At 40.7% G+C, this 16,040-nt stretch overlaps 1 protein-coding gene across 1 annotated transcript; it reads left to right on the top strand.

Moving 5' to 3' along the window:
* Positions 1-15,274, top strand: LOC133636030 (neuronal acetylcholine receptor subunit alpha-7-like). The gene is made up of 9 exons (XM_062029632.1): positions 1-135; positions 4,109-4,153; positions 4,327-4,436; positions 4,525-4,604; positions 4,684-4,851; positions 7,816-8,010; positions 8,209-8,295; positions 11,727-11,836; positions 14,185-15,274. The coding sequence occupies exons 1-9, from the start codon at positions 1-3 to the stop codon at positions 14,899-14,901; spliced, it is 1,647 nt and encodes a 548-aa protein (XP_061885616.1). The 3' UTR covers positions 14,902-15,274.
* Positions 15,275-16,040: the final 766 nt, after the last annotated feature.

Here is a 16,040-nt window from a genome sequence, read left to right as displayed (position 1 = left end):
ATGCAGGGTCCGCAGCAGCGCTCTCTGCTCAGGGAGCTTCTGAGAGACTACAACCCCATGGAGAGACCGGTGGCAAACGACTCGCACACACTGGTGGTCCAGTTCTCCTTCACGCTGATGCAGGTCATGGATGTGGTAGGAAAACACGATCAAATACAATAGTAAATGAGTCACGTCGTTAAACCCTTTAAAGCAGCGTTTTTCAACCTTTTTTAAAGCCAAGGCACATTTATTTCATTGAAAAAAATCCCGAGGCACAACCCCCAGCAGAAAACATAAAAAAATGAAACTCTGCAGCCGATATTGACAGTAAAAAGTAGAGATGTCCGATAATATCGGGCCGCCGGTATTATCGGCCGATAAATGCTTTAAAATGTAATATTGGAAATGATCGGTATCGGTTTCAAAAAGTAAAATGTATGACTTTTTAAAACGCCGCTGTACGGAGTGGTACACGGACGTAGGGTGAAGTACAGAGCAGTTGCGTCTCCCAGTCATACTTGCCAACCCTCCCGATTTTCCCGGGAGTCTCCCGAATTTCAGTGCCCCTCCCAAAAATCTCCCGGGGCAACCATTCTCCCGATTTCCACCCAGACAATAATATTGGGGGCGTGCCTTAAAGGCACTGCCTTTGCGTGCCGGCCCAATCACATAATATCTACGGCGTACTTGGTCAACAGCCATACAGGTCACACTGAGGGTGACCATATAAACAACTTTAACACTGTTACAAATATGCGCCACACTGTGAACCCACACCAAACAAGAATGACAAACACTTTTCGGGAGAACATCCGCACCGTAACACAACATAAACACAACAAAACAAATACCCAGAACCCCTTGCAGCACTAACTCTTCCGGGACGCTACAATATACACCCCCCCGCTACTCCCTACCCCGCCCCCCCACCTCAAGCTCTCTCAGGGAGAGCATGTTCCAAATTCCAAGCTGCTGTTTTGAGGCATGTTAAAAAAAAAAGAATGCACTTTGTGACTTCAATAATAAATATGGCAGTGCCATGTTGGCATTTTTTTCCATAACTTGAGTTGATTTATTTTGGAAAACCTTGTTACATTGTTTAATGCATCCAGCGGGGCATCACAACAAAATTAGGCATAATAATGTGTTGATTCCACGACTGTATATATCGGTATCGGTTGATATCGGAATCGGTAATTAAGAGTTTGACAATATCAGAATATCGGATATCGGCAAAAAAGCCATTATCGGACATCTCTAGTAAAAAGTCGTTCTCGCAATTGTTGGATATGAATTTAAACCATAACCAAGCGTGCATCACTATAGCTCTTGTCTCAAAGTAGGTGTACTGTCACCACCTGTCACATCACGCCCTGACTTTTTTTTGAGTTTTTTGCGGTTTTCCTGTGTGTAGTGTTTTAGTTCTTGTCTCGCGCTCCTATTTTGTTGTTGATTGTCCTGTCATGTACGGATGTACTTTGTGGACGCCGTCTGCTGCTCCACACGCTGTAAGTCTTTGCTGTCGTCCAGCATTCTGTTTTTGTTTACTTTGCAGCCAGTTCAGTTCTAGTTTCGTTTTGCGTAGCCATCCCTAAGCTTCAATGCCTTTTCTTAGCGGCACTCGCCTTTTGTTTATTTTTGGTTTAAGCATTAGATACCTTTTTACCTGCGCACTGCCTCCTGCTGTTTTCTGCATATTGTGATCACGACAAACCATGTTCCCGACATCTACAAAGCAATTAGCTACTTGCTGCCACCTACTGATATGGAAGAGTATTACACGGTTACTCTGCCAAGCTCTAGACAGCACAGACACTCAACAACGGATTATAATTACTGGTGTGCAAAAAATATTTTTAAATAATTACATAATCTCCCACGGCACACCAGACAATATCTCACGGTGCACTAGTGTGCCGCGGCACAGTGGTTGAAAAACACTGCTTTAAAGACCCTTACTCACTTAATGGCCGCTCCCATAAAACTGCTGTATTAATATATCATAGGTTTTATTTTTCCACTTTAAATGAGTCAATCTTTTCCAACTACTTCAGCCTCAAACACATTTCGAGTTCTAATTACATTTTGGGGACCTTGAGCAGTGTTTCTTAACCGCTGTTGGGCCGTGATCGCCCCCTGGAGGGCCACCAAAAACAATCTGTTTCTCAGCTGTGGTCTGTTCTTAGTTGTAATACACTTTTTCACCACTTGTGGCAGTAATGACAATATTAAACAGAAGAAGTCTGGAGCTGAAGTCACAGAGAATTTTCTTCAGCGCAAAAAAATATGACCAAAGTGGTGAAGCTGTATTTTCATCTGCACTTTCATTTTATTGACAGTTTATTTAAGACACATATTCATTACTAATTTAGCTACTGTATGTTAGCACAACATAATAATATACATTTATTTTTAATCAGTTATTCACAAATCCCTTCTTATACAGTAAATTTGGTAAGTACTATTTTTCTAATCGGCCTAAGAGTTATGTGTTAAATAAATAATAATCTTTGTATATGTATACATATGTATATATAAAGAATATATATAATTATGTGTATATATATGTGTGCATATACATAGTTTTAATACACTTTTCCACCACTTGTGGCAGTAATGACAATATTAAACAGAAGAAGTCTGGAGCTGAAGTCACAGAGAATTTTCTTCAGCGTAAAAAAATATGACCAAAGTGGTGAAGCTGTATTTTCATCTGCACTTTAATTGTATTGACAGTTTATTTAAGAAATATATTTATTACCAATTTAGCTAATTACAATTAATCAGCCTAAGATTTATGTGTTAAATAAATAATAATCTCTGTATATGTAAGTATATATATAAAATATATATATACTTACAGTACAGGCCAAAAGTTTGGATACACCTTCTCATTCAATGTGTTTTCTATGTTAGCATAACATAATTATGTACATTTATTTTTTATCAGTTATTCTTGAGTCCCTTCTTATACAGTAAATTTGGTGAGTAGTTATTTTTCTAATCAGCCTAAGATTTGTGTGTTAAATAAATAATATTTGTTGTATATGTATGTGTATATATATATATATATATATACTTATGTATATATAGAAAATATATATATATACATTACAGGCCAAAAGTTTGGACACACCTTCTCATTCAATGTGTTTTCTTTATTTTCATGACTATTTACATTGTAGATTGTCACTGAAGGCATCAAAACTATGAATGAACACATGTGGAGTTATGTCCTTAACAAAAAAGGTGAAATAACTGAAAATGTGTTTTATACTCTAGTTTCTTTAAAATAACCACCCTTTGCTCTGATTCCTGCTTTGCACACTCTTGGCATTCTCTCGATGAGCTTCAAGAGGTAGTCACCTGAAATGGTTTTTGTCAGAAAAATTGTATGTAAATTATCAAAAAACTTTCCGTTCTGAGTTCCCAATGAACAGACAAGAGGCTGTCTTTGTTGCACCAAGCAAAGGCTTGGAAAAATTCCATTGTGTACGATGGGAGGAGACGGGATGGGGGTTATCTATTGTCATCGAAGACCTGCTCAAGCTGAATCCAGGACCAGCCCAAGCCCGAGGCATCTTTTTCTTTTGTGTTAATGTGACCGAAAACCATGACTGTTTACATACTCCCCATTCCTTTAGAAACAGATGTTATGCAAACAGGGAAAGTCCAAATAAAAAGAGGTGGCGTACAATATTTTGCCAGAGCGTGGGTGACACTGTAAGAGGTTACAGGTTGACACGTTTCTCCTCAATTGAGAAAAATTGAATTATGTCTCTGTTTGATTCTTTGCTTCTTGTCTTGTTTAATTGAGCAAAATTGAATTCTGCCTCTGTTTGATTCTTGTCTTGTTTAATAGATGTCATCAGTGTTTGAACCTGACAGTTTTCACTTTGCAGGTGTCATAGTTTTGATGCCTTCAGTGACAATCTACAATGTAAATAGTCATGAAAATAAAGAAAACACATTGAAATGAGAAGGTGTGTCCAAATTTTTGGCCTGTACTGTATCTGTATATATGTGTGTATATATACACATACATATACAAACACATATACTTCAAAGGTCTTTGCGTGTTTTAAACGTCCTTTTAACTAAATCACTTTACTTTGCATTGTTCAAGGATGAAAAGAACCAGATCCTCACCACCAACGCTTGGCTGCAGATGGTGAGTTATCAATGAATAACGTCGGAAATATTCTTATCTGCATAGAAAATGTATCAGCCACCTCCAGCAACACGGCTGCAGCTGACGTGTGCTCGTATTTCCACGTTCAATTTTGCTTGCGCCGCACTGAGCGTAATCAATAAAATACACGTGGTGTATTTGTGTGCCCCCAGCAGTGGTACGATCACTACCTCCAGTGGAATCAGTCGGAATACCCGGGAGTTAAAAACCTTCGCTTCACTGCGGATCAAGTCTGGACACCTGACATATTGCTTTATAACAGGTAGAGTATGCAAACACACACACACGCGTACAAACACACACACACACACAGTCTTGCAACGCCGTGTCACTGCTGTTACTCACCACAGTGCTCACAATAAGTTTGATGCCACCTTCAAGACCAACGTGCTGGTGAACTCCAGCGGCTTCTGTGAGTACCTGCCCCCAGGTGAGTTATTTGTATTTAACTCTAAACTCTATTTTGTGCCTTTGCAAAAATGACACGCCTCCTTTATTTGTCGTCCAAGGAATATTTATCAGTACCTGTAACGTGGACGTGCGCTGGTTTCCCTTCGACGTTCAGCGATGCGAGCTCAAGTTTGGCTCCTGGACGTTTGATGGCTGGCTGCTGGACATCCAGATGAAGGAGGCCGACGTGTCAGGCTACATGATCAATGGGGAGTGGGACCTGCTGGGTGAGTACTGTACATACAGTAGAGGGCAAAAAACACATACTTGGAAGCCAAAGTAAAAACTGACGTTTTCCCACGGCGCTCATTTCAATAATTAATTTGTGGACACAATTTGCAGGAATTACACGTAAAATACCAAAACATTTTCTATAGAACTTTGTAGCTATGGGTGGGGAATTGTCTCAAAAGGAACCTGTTCTTTTTTGGTGAGTGTCAGGTTCAAACACTGATGACATCTATTAAACAAGACAAGAGGCAAAGAATTAAACAGAGACAGAATTCAATTTGGACTCAATATTGAGGAGAGTCATCTGTACACTGTACCCTTGCACGGTATCTCAGCACGCTCTGCCAAAAGATTGCACGCCTCCTTCTTTTATTTTGGACCCTCCCCGACCACATGGCCACCACTGTTTCCAAAGGACAAAGGTCACAAAAAGTTCACAGAAGTTCAAAAAGAGTTCGTAAAATAGTTCAAAAAGACGTTCGTAAACCAGTTCAAAAAGGAGGTTCAAAAAGAGTCTGTCTTCTCTCCGCTTCGAAGTCCCTGGGTTAGAACAATATCTTTCTGTTGATTACCATACATCAGTGGTGTCCAAAGTGCGGCCCGGGGGCCATTTGCGGCCCGCAGCTAATTGTTTACCGACCCGCCACACATTCAGGAAATACTATTGTAAAAATAAAAAAGAACATTAAAAAAAGTGGAATGAGGTGAAATCTAACGAGAAAAAGTTGCAATGTTGACACAAAAGCTGCCAAGCAGGCTGTTTTTTTTTTCTTTTGTCTTTCTTTATTTTTCTTTTTTTTGCCATTGCTCAAAAAAAAAAAAAATAATGACAAAAAATCCATGTTATAATGAATTATTTTCAGGGCTCCAATTACTTCAAATATTTCACTTTAAAATGTTTTATGTGGTAAATATTGCATATATTGTGTAGTAGCCATATAAAAACATCAAAGTTTTCTTTGACAAAAGCGCATAAAACAAACAAAATAATTGTTCCAGCATAAAATGGACAGATATATCTGAAGTTGATCTCGTAACTTAAGTGTTGAAAGTAAAAGAAAAACCTAATAAAAATGTATCACTTTATGAGTGGGGCACCTTTAGGATCCCAAATATATTTAGTGATTTTTTATTTATCTTTTCACTGTGATTACTCAAAAATATGAAAGAATTAAAATCAATGGTGTCCTGCATTATTGATATTTTAGGGCTCTAATTACTAAATACTGCATATTTCAGTTTTACTGTAAAAAATCTAAGTTGTTTTTGACAGAAAAGCCATAAAATTTTTTTTTAATTTGTATTACTTTATATCAACTTGAAGTTGATATAGAGATTTACTGTAAGCGTTAAATAATAAAAAAAAAATAATAATCTGACTTATTTTTAACATTTTAATGACTGAGACCCTTTATGGTCCCCGGGACCCCTAAAGGTAAAAAAAAAAAAAAAAAATCCATATATTTTGTTATGGTTTGAAAATGAAAAATATCAAAATGGCCCCCACATGCTTTAATTTTTCCATGTGCGGCCCTTAGTGGAAAAAGTTTGGACATCCCTGCCATACATGAAAGAACACAGGAACACCTTCATCTTGCCCCCCCCCCCCCCCCCTACACAGTGGAGTTTTACGAGCCTTTGTCTTGGTAGGTTTCAAAGACAGCTTTTGTCTTCTCACCAGACCCTCAATGTAACACAAAAGTTTTTGTGATAATTTAGAAACAATTATTCTACCAGTGAGGATCTGGACAAAGGACATATTTCATAACCTTGGAGTCAAACTAATGGATCTGTCCAAATTCCCAAACATGGACTTTTTATGTGCCTAATTAAAAAACAAAACAAAAAAACCCCCAACTCCTATTTTAAATTAATGCTGTTAAATTACTTTTTTTAATCGGATTAATCACACTTTTGATTTCTGATGAATCGCAGTGAATTACTGGCTTGAATAATTAAAATTAACTATAAAAAAAGACCCAATTTTTGGACAAAGTGCATTGTTACTGTCACAATGTCATACACAAAAATTTTGTAACATTTTACTTAGAGATGTCCGATAATATCGGACTGCCGATATTATCGGCCGATGAATGCTTTAAAATGTAATATCGGAAAATATCGGTATCGGTTTCAAAAAGTAAAATGTATGACTTTTTAAAACGCAGCTGTACGGAGTGGTACACGGACGTAGTGAGAAGTACAGAGCGCCAATAAACCTTAAAGGCACTGCATTTGCGTGCCGGCCCAATCACATAATATCTACGGCTTTTCACACACACAAGTGAATGCAAGGCATACTTGATCAACAGCCATACAGGTCACACTGAGGGTGGCCGTATAAACAACTTTAACACTGTTACAAATATGCGCCACACTGTGAACCCACACCAAACAAGAATGACAAACACATTTCGGGAGAACATCCGCACCATAACACAACAGAACAAATACCCAGAACCCCTTGCAGCACTAACTCTTCCGGGACGCTACAATATACACCCCCTATACCCCCTAAACCCCACCTTAACCCCGCCCATCTCAACCTCCTCATGCTCTCTCAGGGAGAGCATGTCCCAAATTCCAAGCTGCTGTTTTGAGGCATGTTAAAAAAAATTATGCACTTTGTGACTTCAATAATAAATATGGCAGTGCCATGTTGGCATTTTTTTCCATAACTTGAGTTGATTTATTTTTGGAGTAATAATTCCAATGTTTCAATTGGCTTGATATTAAGTTAATTTTGGCACACACAAAGAAATGCATAGCTATACAGTTTGGCCTTGGTGGAAGTTTGCACTCTACTGACTCTCATTACTATAAGTATCAAATTGAATTCTAAAATGAAACGCTGTTTTAAAAATAGAACCTGAGCATGTGCATTCAACGTGGTTTTAGTTTCACAATCCGTATTATTGGAAGCTTGGCTGTTTTATGTCCGCATTTTGGAGCCCTTCCAGAGGTCCCTGGTGGTCGCCACGAGGTTTTCTACGAGTGTTGTGCGGAGCCTTACCCCGATGTGACCTTTGTGGTGACCCTGCGTCGGAGGACCTTGTACTACGCCCTCAACCTCCTCATCCCCTGTGTGCTCCTCTCGTCCATGACGCTTCTGGTCTTCCTGCTCCCCGCCAACTCCGGAGAGAAGATCAGCCTGGGTGAGGAGACGCATGCTGTCAGTCTGCATATTTAACACTCTTGCATGTTTTATAGCGTCTCGCTCGAGTCTTTTTACGGCTCGGGAACTTTACGCTGCCGGGACTTAGTTGGAGACAACGGACAGATAGATGAGAGGGTGAAAACAAATGAGCAAGTACACCAACTCTTATATTATAGACAACTACTTTCTCTTGCAGGCATCACCGTTCTGCTTTCTTTGACGGTCTTCATGCTGATGGTCGCAGAGATTATGCCTGCAACCTCAGATTCTATACCACTCATAGGTCAGTTTCTTCTACACAATTCTAAACAGTGGTGGGCCTTCTGTGCTGGCCTAACATAACCAGAAATCATGATCATAATTAAAAATACCAGTATTTTTTAATTTACCTTCCATAAATACCTAAAAGTATTCATATTCTCTTCATGTCATAATTATGCTCCTTCCAGTGCTGTTGTTTTTAGGTTATAGAGTTTTTATCCAATCAGAATTCAGCTATCTTATGTTGCCATGCTGTATGAAATCTGCCCGAAGCCTTCAGAATTAACAATGTGGACGTCTGTCATTGAACGGACGCAAACATTTGACAGACAGTTGCGATAGCCAATCAGATCATGAGTTGTTGTCAGTAAGGCCTTCTCGATGGCTTAAAGCAGGGGTGGGCAATTAATTTTTACCGGGGGCCGCATGAGCAACCCGAGCACTGCTGAAGGGCCACATCGACAATATTTCAATTAAATTTTGCTCAATATTATTTTTGATATATACCGTAAGATAAATAATAATAATAATAATAATTAATAATAATAATAATACTTTCATTTAACCTAACTTAACTTTATACCAAAAGCACTGCTTTGGAAATCATTTGTACCCCTTTCAGAGATCACATTTAGTTCCCCTTAAACATCCTCATGTTGCACAATGAAATGTAAGCATAGGATGAAGTGTGCATTCCTGTAACTTTCTCTAGTAACAGCATTCCATGATTAATATCAATAAATTAACATTAATAATAAATGACAGTAAAATAAGCACACGTAGTATGACTGAGGAGTCATAGTGTAACTTTGTGTGGTGTTTGAGTTGTCCGACTTTTTGAGTGGCCATAAATGCACCAGTGGTTTAGTGGTATGCGTGTTGGTGACAGATGACATGTTGGTTTTGGCCTGGTTTGTATGGCAGAAAATGACTAGTTTTTCGAGATAGAAGTGTTTTACTCATGTTTTTGGTGTGGTTATGGCCGAATATAAACAGTTTTGCTCAATAAAGTGATCGATATAATTCCTGGCCTCGAAGCATCTTGATAGACGTTACAATAATTGAACGGTGTTCAATTGAACGGTGTTGACGAACACCGTTAGGGCCGCTTGTTGTCACTGTCACTCAAAGTTGCATTGCAAAATTACACAGAATAAATGTGTTTATGTTGTTTAGAATTCAGATGGGATTTGATTTGGTGTGCGGCATATATTTGCTGTGCGCAGAGGACGCTTGAGCAGTGCGCAATTGCGCAGGCGCGCACCTTAGAGGGAACGTTGCTTGGCAGTCCATGTCTTGTTGAAAACACGCCATTCTTCATCAACTTTTCTCTTTTTAGCGTCTCGGGTGTAAACCGTGCATCACTTGTCGCTGTGCACCTTCACTTATAGGTTACACACGGACATACGCCCATAAATAACACTTTTCAAAATAAAAGCAGCACAGTTGTATTGCACGACATACTGTAGATGTTTTTTCAACTTTATTTTGTAATTTGTGATTGCAGCTGTTCACATTCACGCACGTGCATACGTCCACACGGAAGTAATACAAATAACGCTTTTCAAAACAAAAGCAGCACCGTTGTATTGCACACTCTGCTTAAAGGCAGATATATATTGTGATGTTTGGAGCTACGTCAGTGTTTTTCAACTACTAGTGTGCCGTGATATACAGTCTGGTGTGCTATGGGAGATAATTTAATTTCACCTATTTAGGTTAAAAATATTTTTTGCAAACCAGTAATTATAGTGTGTAAATAATGTGCCGTTTTTGAGTGTCGGTGCTGTCTAGAGCTCGGCAGCGTAACCGTGTAATACTCTTCCATATCAGTAGGTGGCAGGCGGTAGCTAATTGCTTTGTAGATGTCGGGAACACGTCGTGTGAGACGACGATTTTTTGTCGTGATCCCAATATGCGGACGACAGCGGGAGGCCGCGTGCGGGTAAAAAGGTGTCTAATGCTTAAACCAAAAATAAACAAAAAGGTGAGTGCCCCTAAGAAAAGGCTTTGAAGCTTAGGGAAGGCTATGCAGAACAAAACTAAAACTGAACTGGCTGCAAAGTAAACAAAAACAGAATGCTGGACGACAGCAAAGACTTACTGTGGAGCAAAGACGGCCGTCCACAAAGTACATCCGAACATGACATGACAATCAACAATGTCTCCACAAAGGATAAAAACAACTGAAATATTCTTGATTGCTAAAACAAAGTACATGCGGGAAATATTGCTCAAAGGAAGACATGAAACTGCTACAGGAAAATACCAAAAAAAGAGAAAAAGCCACCAAAATAGGAGCGCAAGACAAGAACTAAAACACTACACACAGGAAAACAGCAAAAACCTCCAAATAAGTCAGGGTGTGATGTGACAGGTGGTGACAGCACACCTACTTTGAGACAAGAGCTATAGTGATGCGTGGTTGGTTATGGTTTAAAGTCATGTCCAACAATTGCGACAACGACTTTTTACTGTCAACTGAGTTTCGTTTTTTAATTATTTCTGCCGGTGGTGTGCCTCCGGATATTTTCAATGAACAAAATGTGCCTCGGCTCAAAAAAGGTTGAAAAACACTGAGCTAGGTAACATAAGAACTCTATTACCCAGCATGCCACAGTAGTGAAGAGCATGCGTAGTAGCCCCGTTTAGCCATGCCGGCAGCGGGAAGAGGAGTTAGTGCATGTGCCTCGCAATACGAAGGTCCTGAGTAGTCCTGAGTTCAATCCCGGGCTCGGGATCTTTCTGTGTGGAGTTTGCATGTTCTCCCCGTGACTGCGTGGGTTCCCTCCGGGTACTCCGGACTTCCTCCCACCTCCAAAAACATGCACCTGGGGATAGGTTGATTGGCAACACTAAATTGGCCCTAGTGTGTGAATGTGAGTGTGAATGTTGTCTGTTTATCTGTGTTGGCCCTGTGATGAGGTGGCGACTTGTCCAGGGTGTACTCCGCCTTCCGCCCGAATGCAGCTGAGATAGGCTCCAGAAACCCCTCGCGACCCCAAAAAGGGACAAGCGGTAGAAAATGGATGGATGGAGGGATGCACCAATTTTGTCAAGAGGAGTGGTCAAAAATTCAAGCAGAAGCTTGTGGATGGCTACCAAAAGCGCCTTATTGCAGTGAAACTTGCCAAGGGACATGTAACCAAATATTAACATTGCTGTATGTTTACTTTTGACCCAGCAGATTTGCTCACATTTTCAGTAGACCCATAATAAATTCATAAAAGAACCAAACTTCATGAATGTTTTTTGTGACCAACAAGTATGTGCTCCAATCACTCTATCACAATAAATACTACAAATACAGCCTCAAGTCTATCACCCCAGAAATGGGAATCGTATCGAAAGGTTCGGTGCCCAAAAATTCACACTCTTTATCAACAGGCTCTGTTAATCAATGATATTGTACAGTATATACGGTTTGCTGACAATCACCACTGTCTGCCTCAGGTCAGTACTTTGCCAGCACCATGGTGATTGTTGGTATGTCCGTAGTGGCTACAGTTATCGTCCTTCAGTTCCATCACCACAACCCCAACAACGGACAAATACCACATTGGGTGAGTAGTTTGTTTTCTTCATGTTCACTTCCTATTGATTACGGTCAACTAGATATTTCCTCTTTAGTCAAAAAATGCTTCTTCTTTTCTGGTGGACATTTGTACTACTTAAAAAGCCCAATTATCTTGCAACTCACTTGTGCTGCCAACTCTCTAGAAAATAATAGTGAAGTGAATTATATAGCGCTTTTCCCTAGTGACTCAAAGTGCTTTTACATAGTGAAACCCAATATCTAAGTTACATTTAAACCAGTGTGGGTGGCACTGGGAGCAGGTGGGTAAAGTGTCTTGCCCAAGGACACAATGGCAGGGACTAGGATGGCGGAAGCGGGGATCGAACCAGGAACCCTCAAGTTGCTGGCATGGCCACTCTACCAACTGAGCTATACCCCCCTATAATAGCCGCAAGTTGACTCAATGTCAATGGATAGTAAATAAATACTGCTTTACGGGTTTTGTTATTAGGCCATTCCGACAAAGAGAAATAAGGAGAAATAATGACAGAAAGAGAATATAAGAAAGAGAAAGAGAGACGAAGAAATAGTAAGAACAAAAGAGAACCAAAAGAGAAATACAGAAAATAAAGAGAAAGAAAGAAAAAAATTTAAGAAGAGAAAGTTAGAATAGGAGAAAGAAGGAAAGAAAGAAAAATAAAGAAAGAACAGAAGGGAGAGAGAGAAATAAATAAATAAAGGGAAAGAGAAAGAAAGAAAGAAAAAGGAAAGGTACCTAAGGAAATGAAATAAAATGAAAGGGAAAGAAAAAGGGAAAGGAAAGGAAAAAAGGAAAGACTTACTGTGGTAGCCATTTTTGTGTTATTCATATTTCGGTAGTCCTGCATATATTAAGTTAAATAAATGATTTGTTGTTTGATGAATACTTGGGCCTACTGCGCTGCTGCACTTTGGTGTTGGTCATGGTGGTGGTGTTTGATGGATACTTGGGCCTACTGCGCTGCTGCTGCTCCTGGTGTTGGTCATTGTGGTTTTGGTAGACATTTTTATGTTATTTATATTTCCTAGTGTGTGAATGTTGTCTGTCTGTCTGTGTTGGCCCTGTGATGAGGTGGCGACTTGTCCAGGGTGTACCCCGCCTTCCGCCCGAATGCAGCTGAGATAGGCTCCAGCACACACACCCCCCCCTCAGAAAAAGCGCTATATAAATATAATTCACTTCACTTCTTCCTCCCAGGGAATCCAAGTTACTGGTCAATCCCAAGTTCTTTCGATGACATACACTACCGTTCAAAAGTTTGGGGTCACCCAAACAATTTTGTGTTTGAGCCTTCATTTCTAAGAACAAGAATAGACTGTCGAGTTTCAGATGAAAGTTCTCTTTTTCTGGCCATTTTGAGCGTTTAATTGACCCCACAAATGTGATGCTCCAGAAACTCAATCTGCTCAAAGGAAGGTCAGTTTTGTAGCTTCTGTAACGAGCTAAACTGTTTTCAGATGTGTGAACATGACTGCACAAGGGTTTTCTAATCATCAATTAGCCTTCTGAGCCAATGAGCAAACACATTGTACCATTAGAACACTGGAGTGATAGTTGCTGGAAATGGGCCTCTATACACCTATGTAGATATTGCACCAAAAACCAGACATTTGCAGCTAGAATAGTCATTTACCACATTAGCAATGTATAGAGTGTATTTCTTTAAAGTTAAGACTAGTTTAAAGTTATCTTCATTGAAAAGTACAGTGCTTTTCCTTCAAAAATAAGGACATTTCAATGTGACCCCAAACTTTTGAACGGTAGTGTATGCTGAGTAAGAAGGACCATCAAGACAGAATAGGAATATTTTCAAGTTTTACTAAAGCTTTAGGAGGTCAACTTAACCAATACATTCATATCGGCTACTCTAGATGATCTGACATTCAAACGGAAAAGCCAACTCCTTGCACACAAAGAAAGCCCCCCCCCCCTACCCCTCACAACACTGATAAGGAGAGAAACGTGGGGGTGGTCTTCACATTCCAAGGTTAAGACACTAAACAGGCCTCAGAAGACAAGAGAAACTGGTAGAATATACAAAGGAAAAGTACTATCTACTCTAAACATGGCTATGTAAAAAGAAAGAACTCTTAAACATACATGCATCCTCCACAGAAGTTACTTGTTTTTGTTAACTTTGGAAAGAAAACTTATGTTTTTGTGCAAATAAAGCTATTTTTAGAGAGACTTAAGTTGTAGTTTGAAGTGCGTACGAAAGTGCACCACCTGTCCTGGCTCAGCCCACGGCCTTTGGATCAGAACCTGGAAAGCTTGGAAAGGCCGATACACTTACTTTGATGGTAGATCTGAAGGACGACCGGTGGAATACGAAGCGTTCTGTCCTTGCGTGACAGGTCAAGCTGGTTCTGCTGCAGTGGATCCCTTGGTTCCTGCGAATGAAACGTCCTGGTGAGGCAGTGGACCACAGCCAAGCAGACACTCCAAGCAAGACCGTGTCCTCACCTGCCCCGCCCACACCCGAGGGCTTAGCCTCCCTGAGGGCCAGGCTGGCTCAGCTGCACCCCTCAGTGCCTAACGGCTGCTTCGTCCTCCCGCATCCTAATCTGCAACCCCAAGCTAACGGTCACCTGCCTTACATGGGCTTCCGAGCTTTTCCGTGCGCTGCGGAACTGGACGCTCCGGGTGACGGTCAAAGGAGGGCGGCGGCGGCGGGTGAAGAAGGAGAGGCAGCCTCACCAGGAGGAGCAACGGATACACAGAGTCATCAACACTTTGCACCTGCTAGTCCCTATCCCTACACGGCGTCTTTGAACCCTGAACCGTACGGTGTGTCTCCGGGTGGAGCAGAAGCCATCTCCTTAAATGGCGTCAGTGGAGGCAAGGCGGTGGACACCCAGCTCCAGGCTCTTCTCTCTGAGGTACAGTTCTTAGTGGAGCGGGTTCTGGAGCAGGACCGGCAGCTCGGTCTCGCAGAGCAGTGGCAGTTTGCCGCGGCCGTCATCGACCGCCTGTGCCTGGTGGGGTTCAGCGTCTTCAACATCATCTGCACCATCGCCATCCTCATGGCCGCGCCCAACTTTGGGGACGCTCTGGCCAAAGACTTCCTCTGAGAGACTTAAGACTGTGGGAGGAACTTTTGGAAGCACAATTAGCTGGAGCGCCGCTTAGTTGTTTCCTGAAAGACGCATGCAAAGTGAAAAATGTGTGCTAACATGCACATGTAGATTGCATGCATGTTGATGACGTCGGAAACTGTACTGAAACTTGGTGTGAATATTAAAATGTTAAACGAATGTTGTAATAGTTGGAATTAAACTATATGACTCATAGGTGAGCGGCTGCAAAATTAACTAAACCAGCAAGCACACTAAAGTTAACATAGCCTGGTTCAATTTGTGCTTTTGGTCTGACATCACATGGACAAAGATAAGACCTTCTGGAGGAAAGTTCTGTGGGCAGATGAAACAAAAATGGAGCTGTTTGGCCACAATACCCAGCAATATGTTTGGAGGAGAAAAATTGAGGCCTTTAATCCCAGGAACACCATGCTCGCCGTCAAGCATGGTGGTAGTAGTATTATGCTCTGGGCCTGTTTTGCTGCCAATGGAACTGGTGCTTTACAGAGAGTAAATGGGACAATGAAAAAGGAGGATTACCTCCAAATTCTTCAGGACAACCTAAAATCATCAGCCCAGAGGTTGGGTCTTGGGCGCAGTTGGGTGTTCCAACAAGATAATGACCCCAAACACACGTCAAAAGTGGTAAAGGAATGGCTAAATCAGGCTAGAATGAAGGTTTTAGAATGGCCTTCCCAAAGTCCTGACTTAAACGTGTGGACAATGCTGAAGAAACAAGTCCATGTCAGAAAACCAACAAATTTAGCTGAACTGCACCCATTTTGTAATGAGGAGTGGTCAAAAATGCAACCAAAAGCTTGTGGATGGCTACCAAAAGTGCCTTATTGCAGTGAAACTTGCCAAGGGACATGTAAGCAAATATTAACATTGCTGTATGTATACTTTTGACCCAGCAGGTTTGTTCACATTTTCAGTAGACCCATAATAAATTCATAAAAGAACCAAACTTCATGAATGTTTTTTTGTGACCAACAAGTATGTGCTCCAATCACTCTATCACAAAAGAAATAAGAGTTGTAGAAATTATTGGAAACTCAAGACAGCCATGACATTATATTCTTTACAAGTGTATGTAAACTTTTGACCACAACTGTATATACATATATGTATGT

The sequence above is a fragment of the Entelurus aequoreus genome, linkage group LG20 (genome assembly GCF_033978785.1).
Source record: "Entelurus aequoreus isolate RoL-2023_Sb linkage group LG20, RoL_Eaeq_v1.1, whole genome shotgun sequence".
Taxonomy (NCBI): Eukaryota; Metazoa; Chordata; class Actinopteri; order Syngnathiformes; family Syngnathidae; genus Entelurus; species Entelurus aequoreus.
Note: the sequence above shows the minus strand (reverse complement) of the source record. Positions and strands in the feature narration are given on the sequence as shown.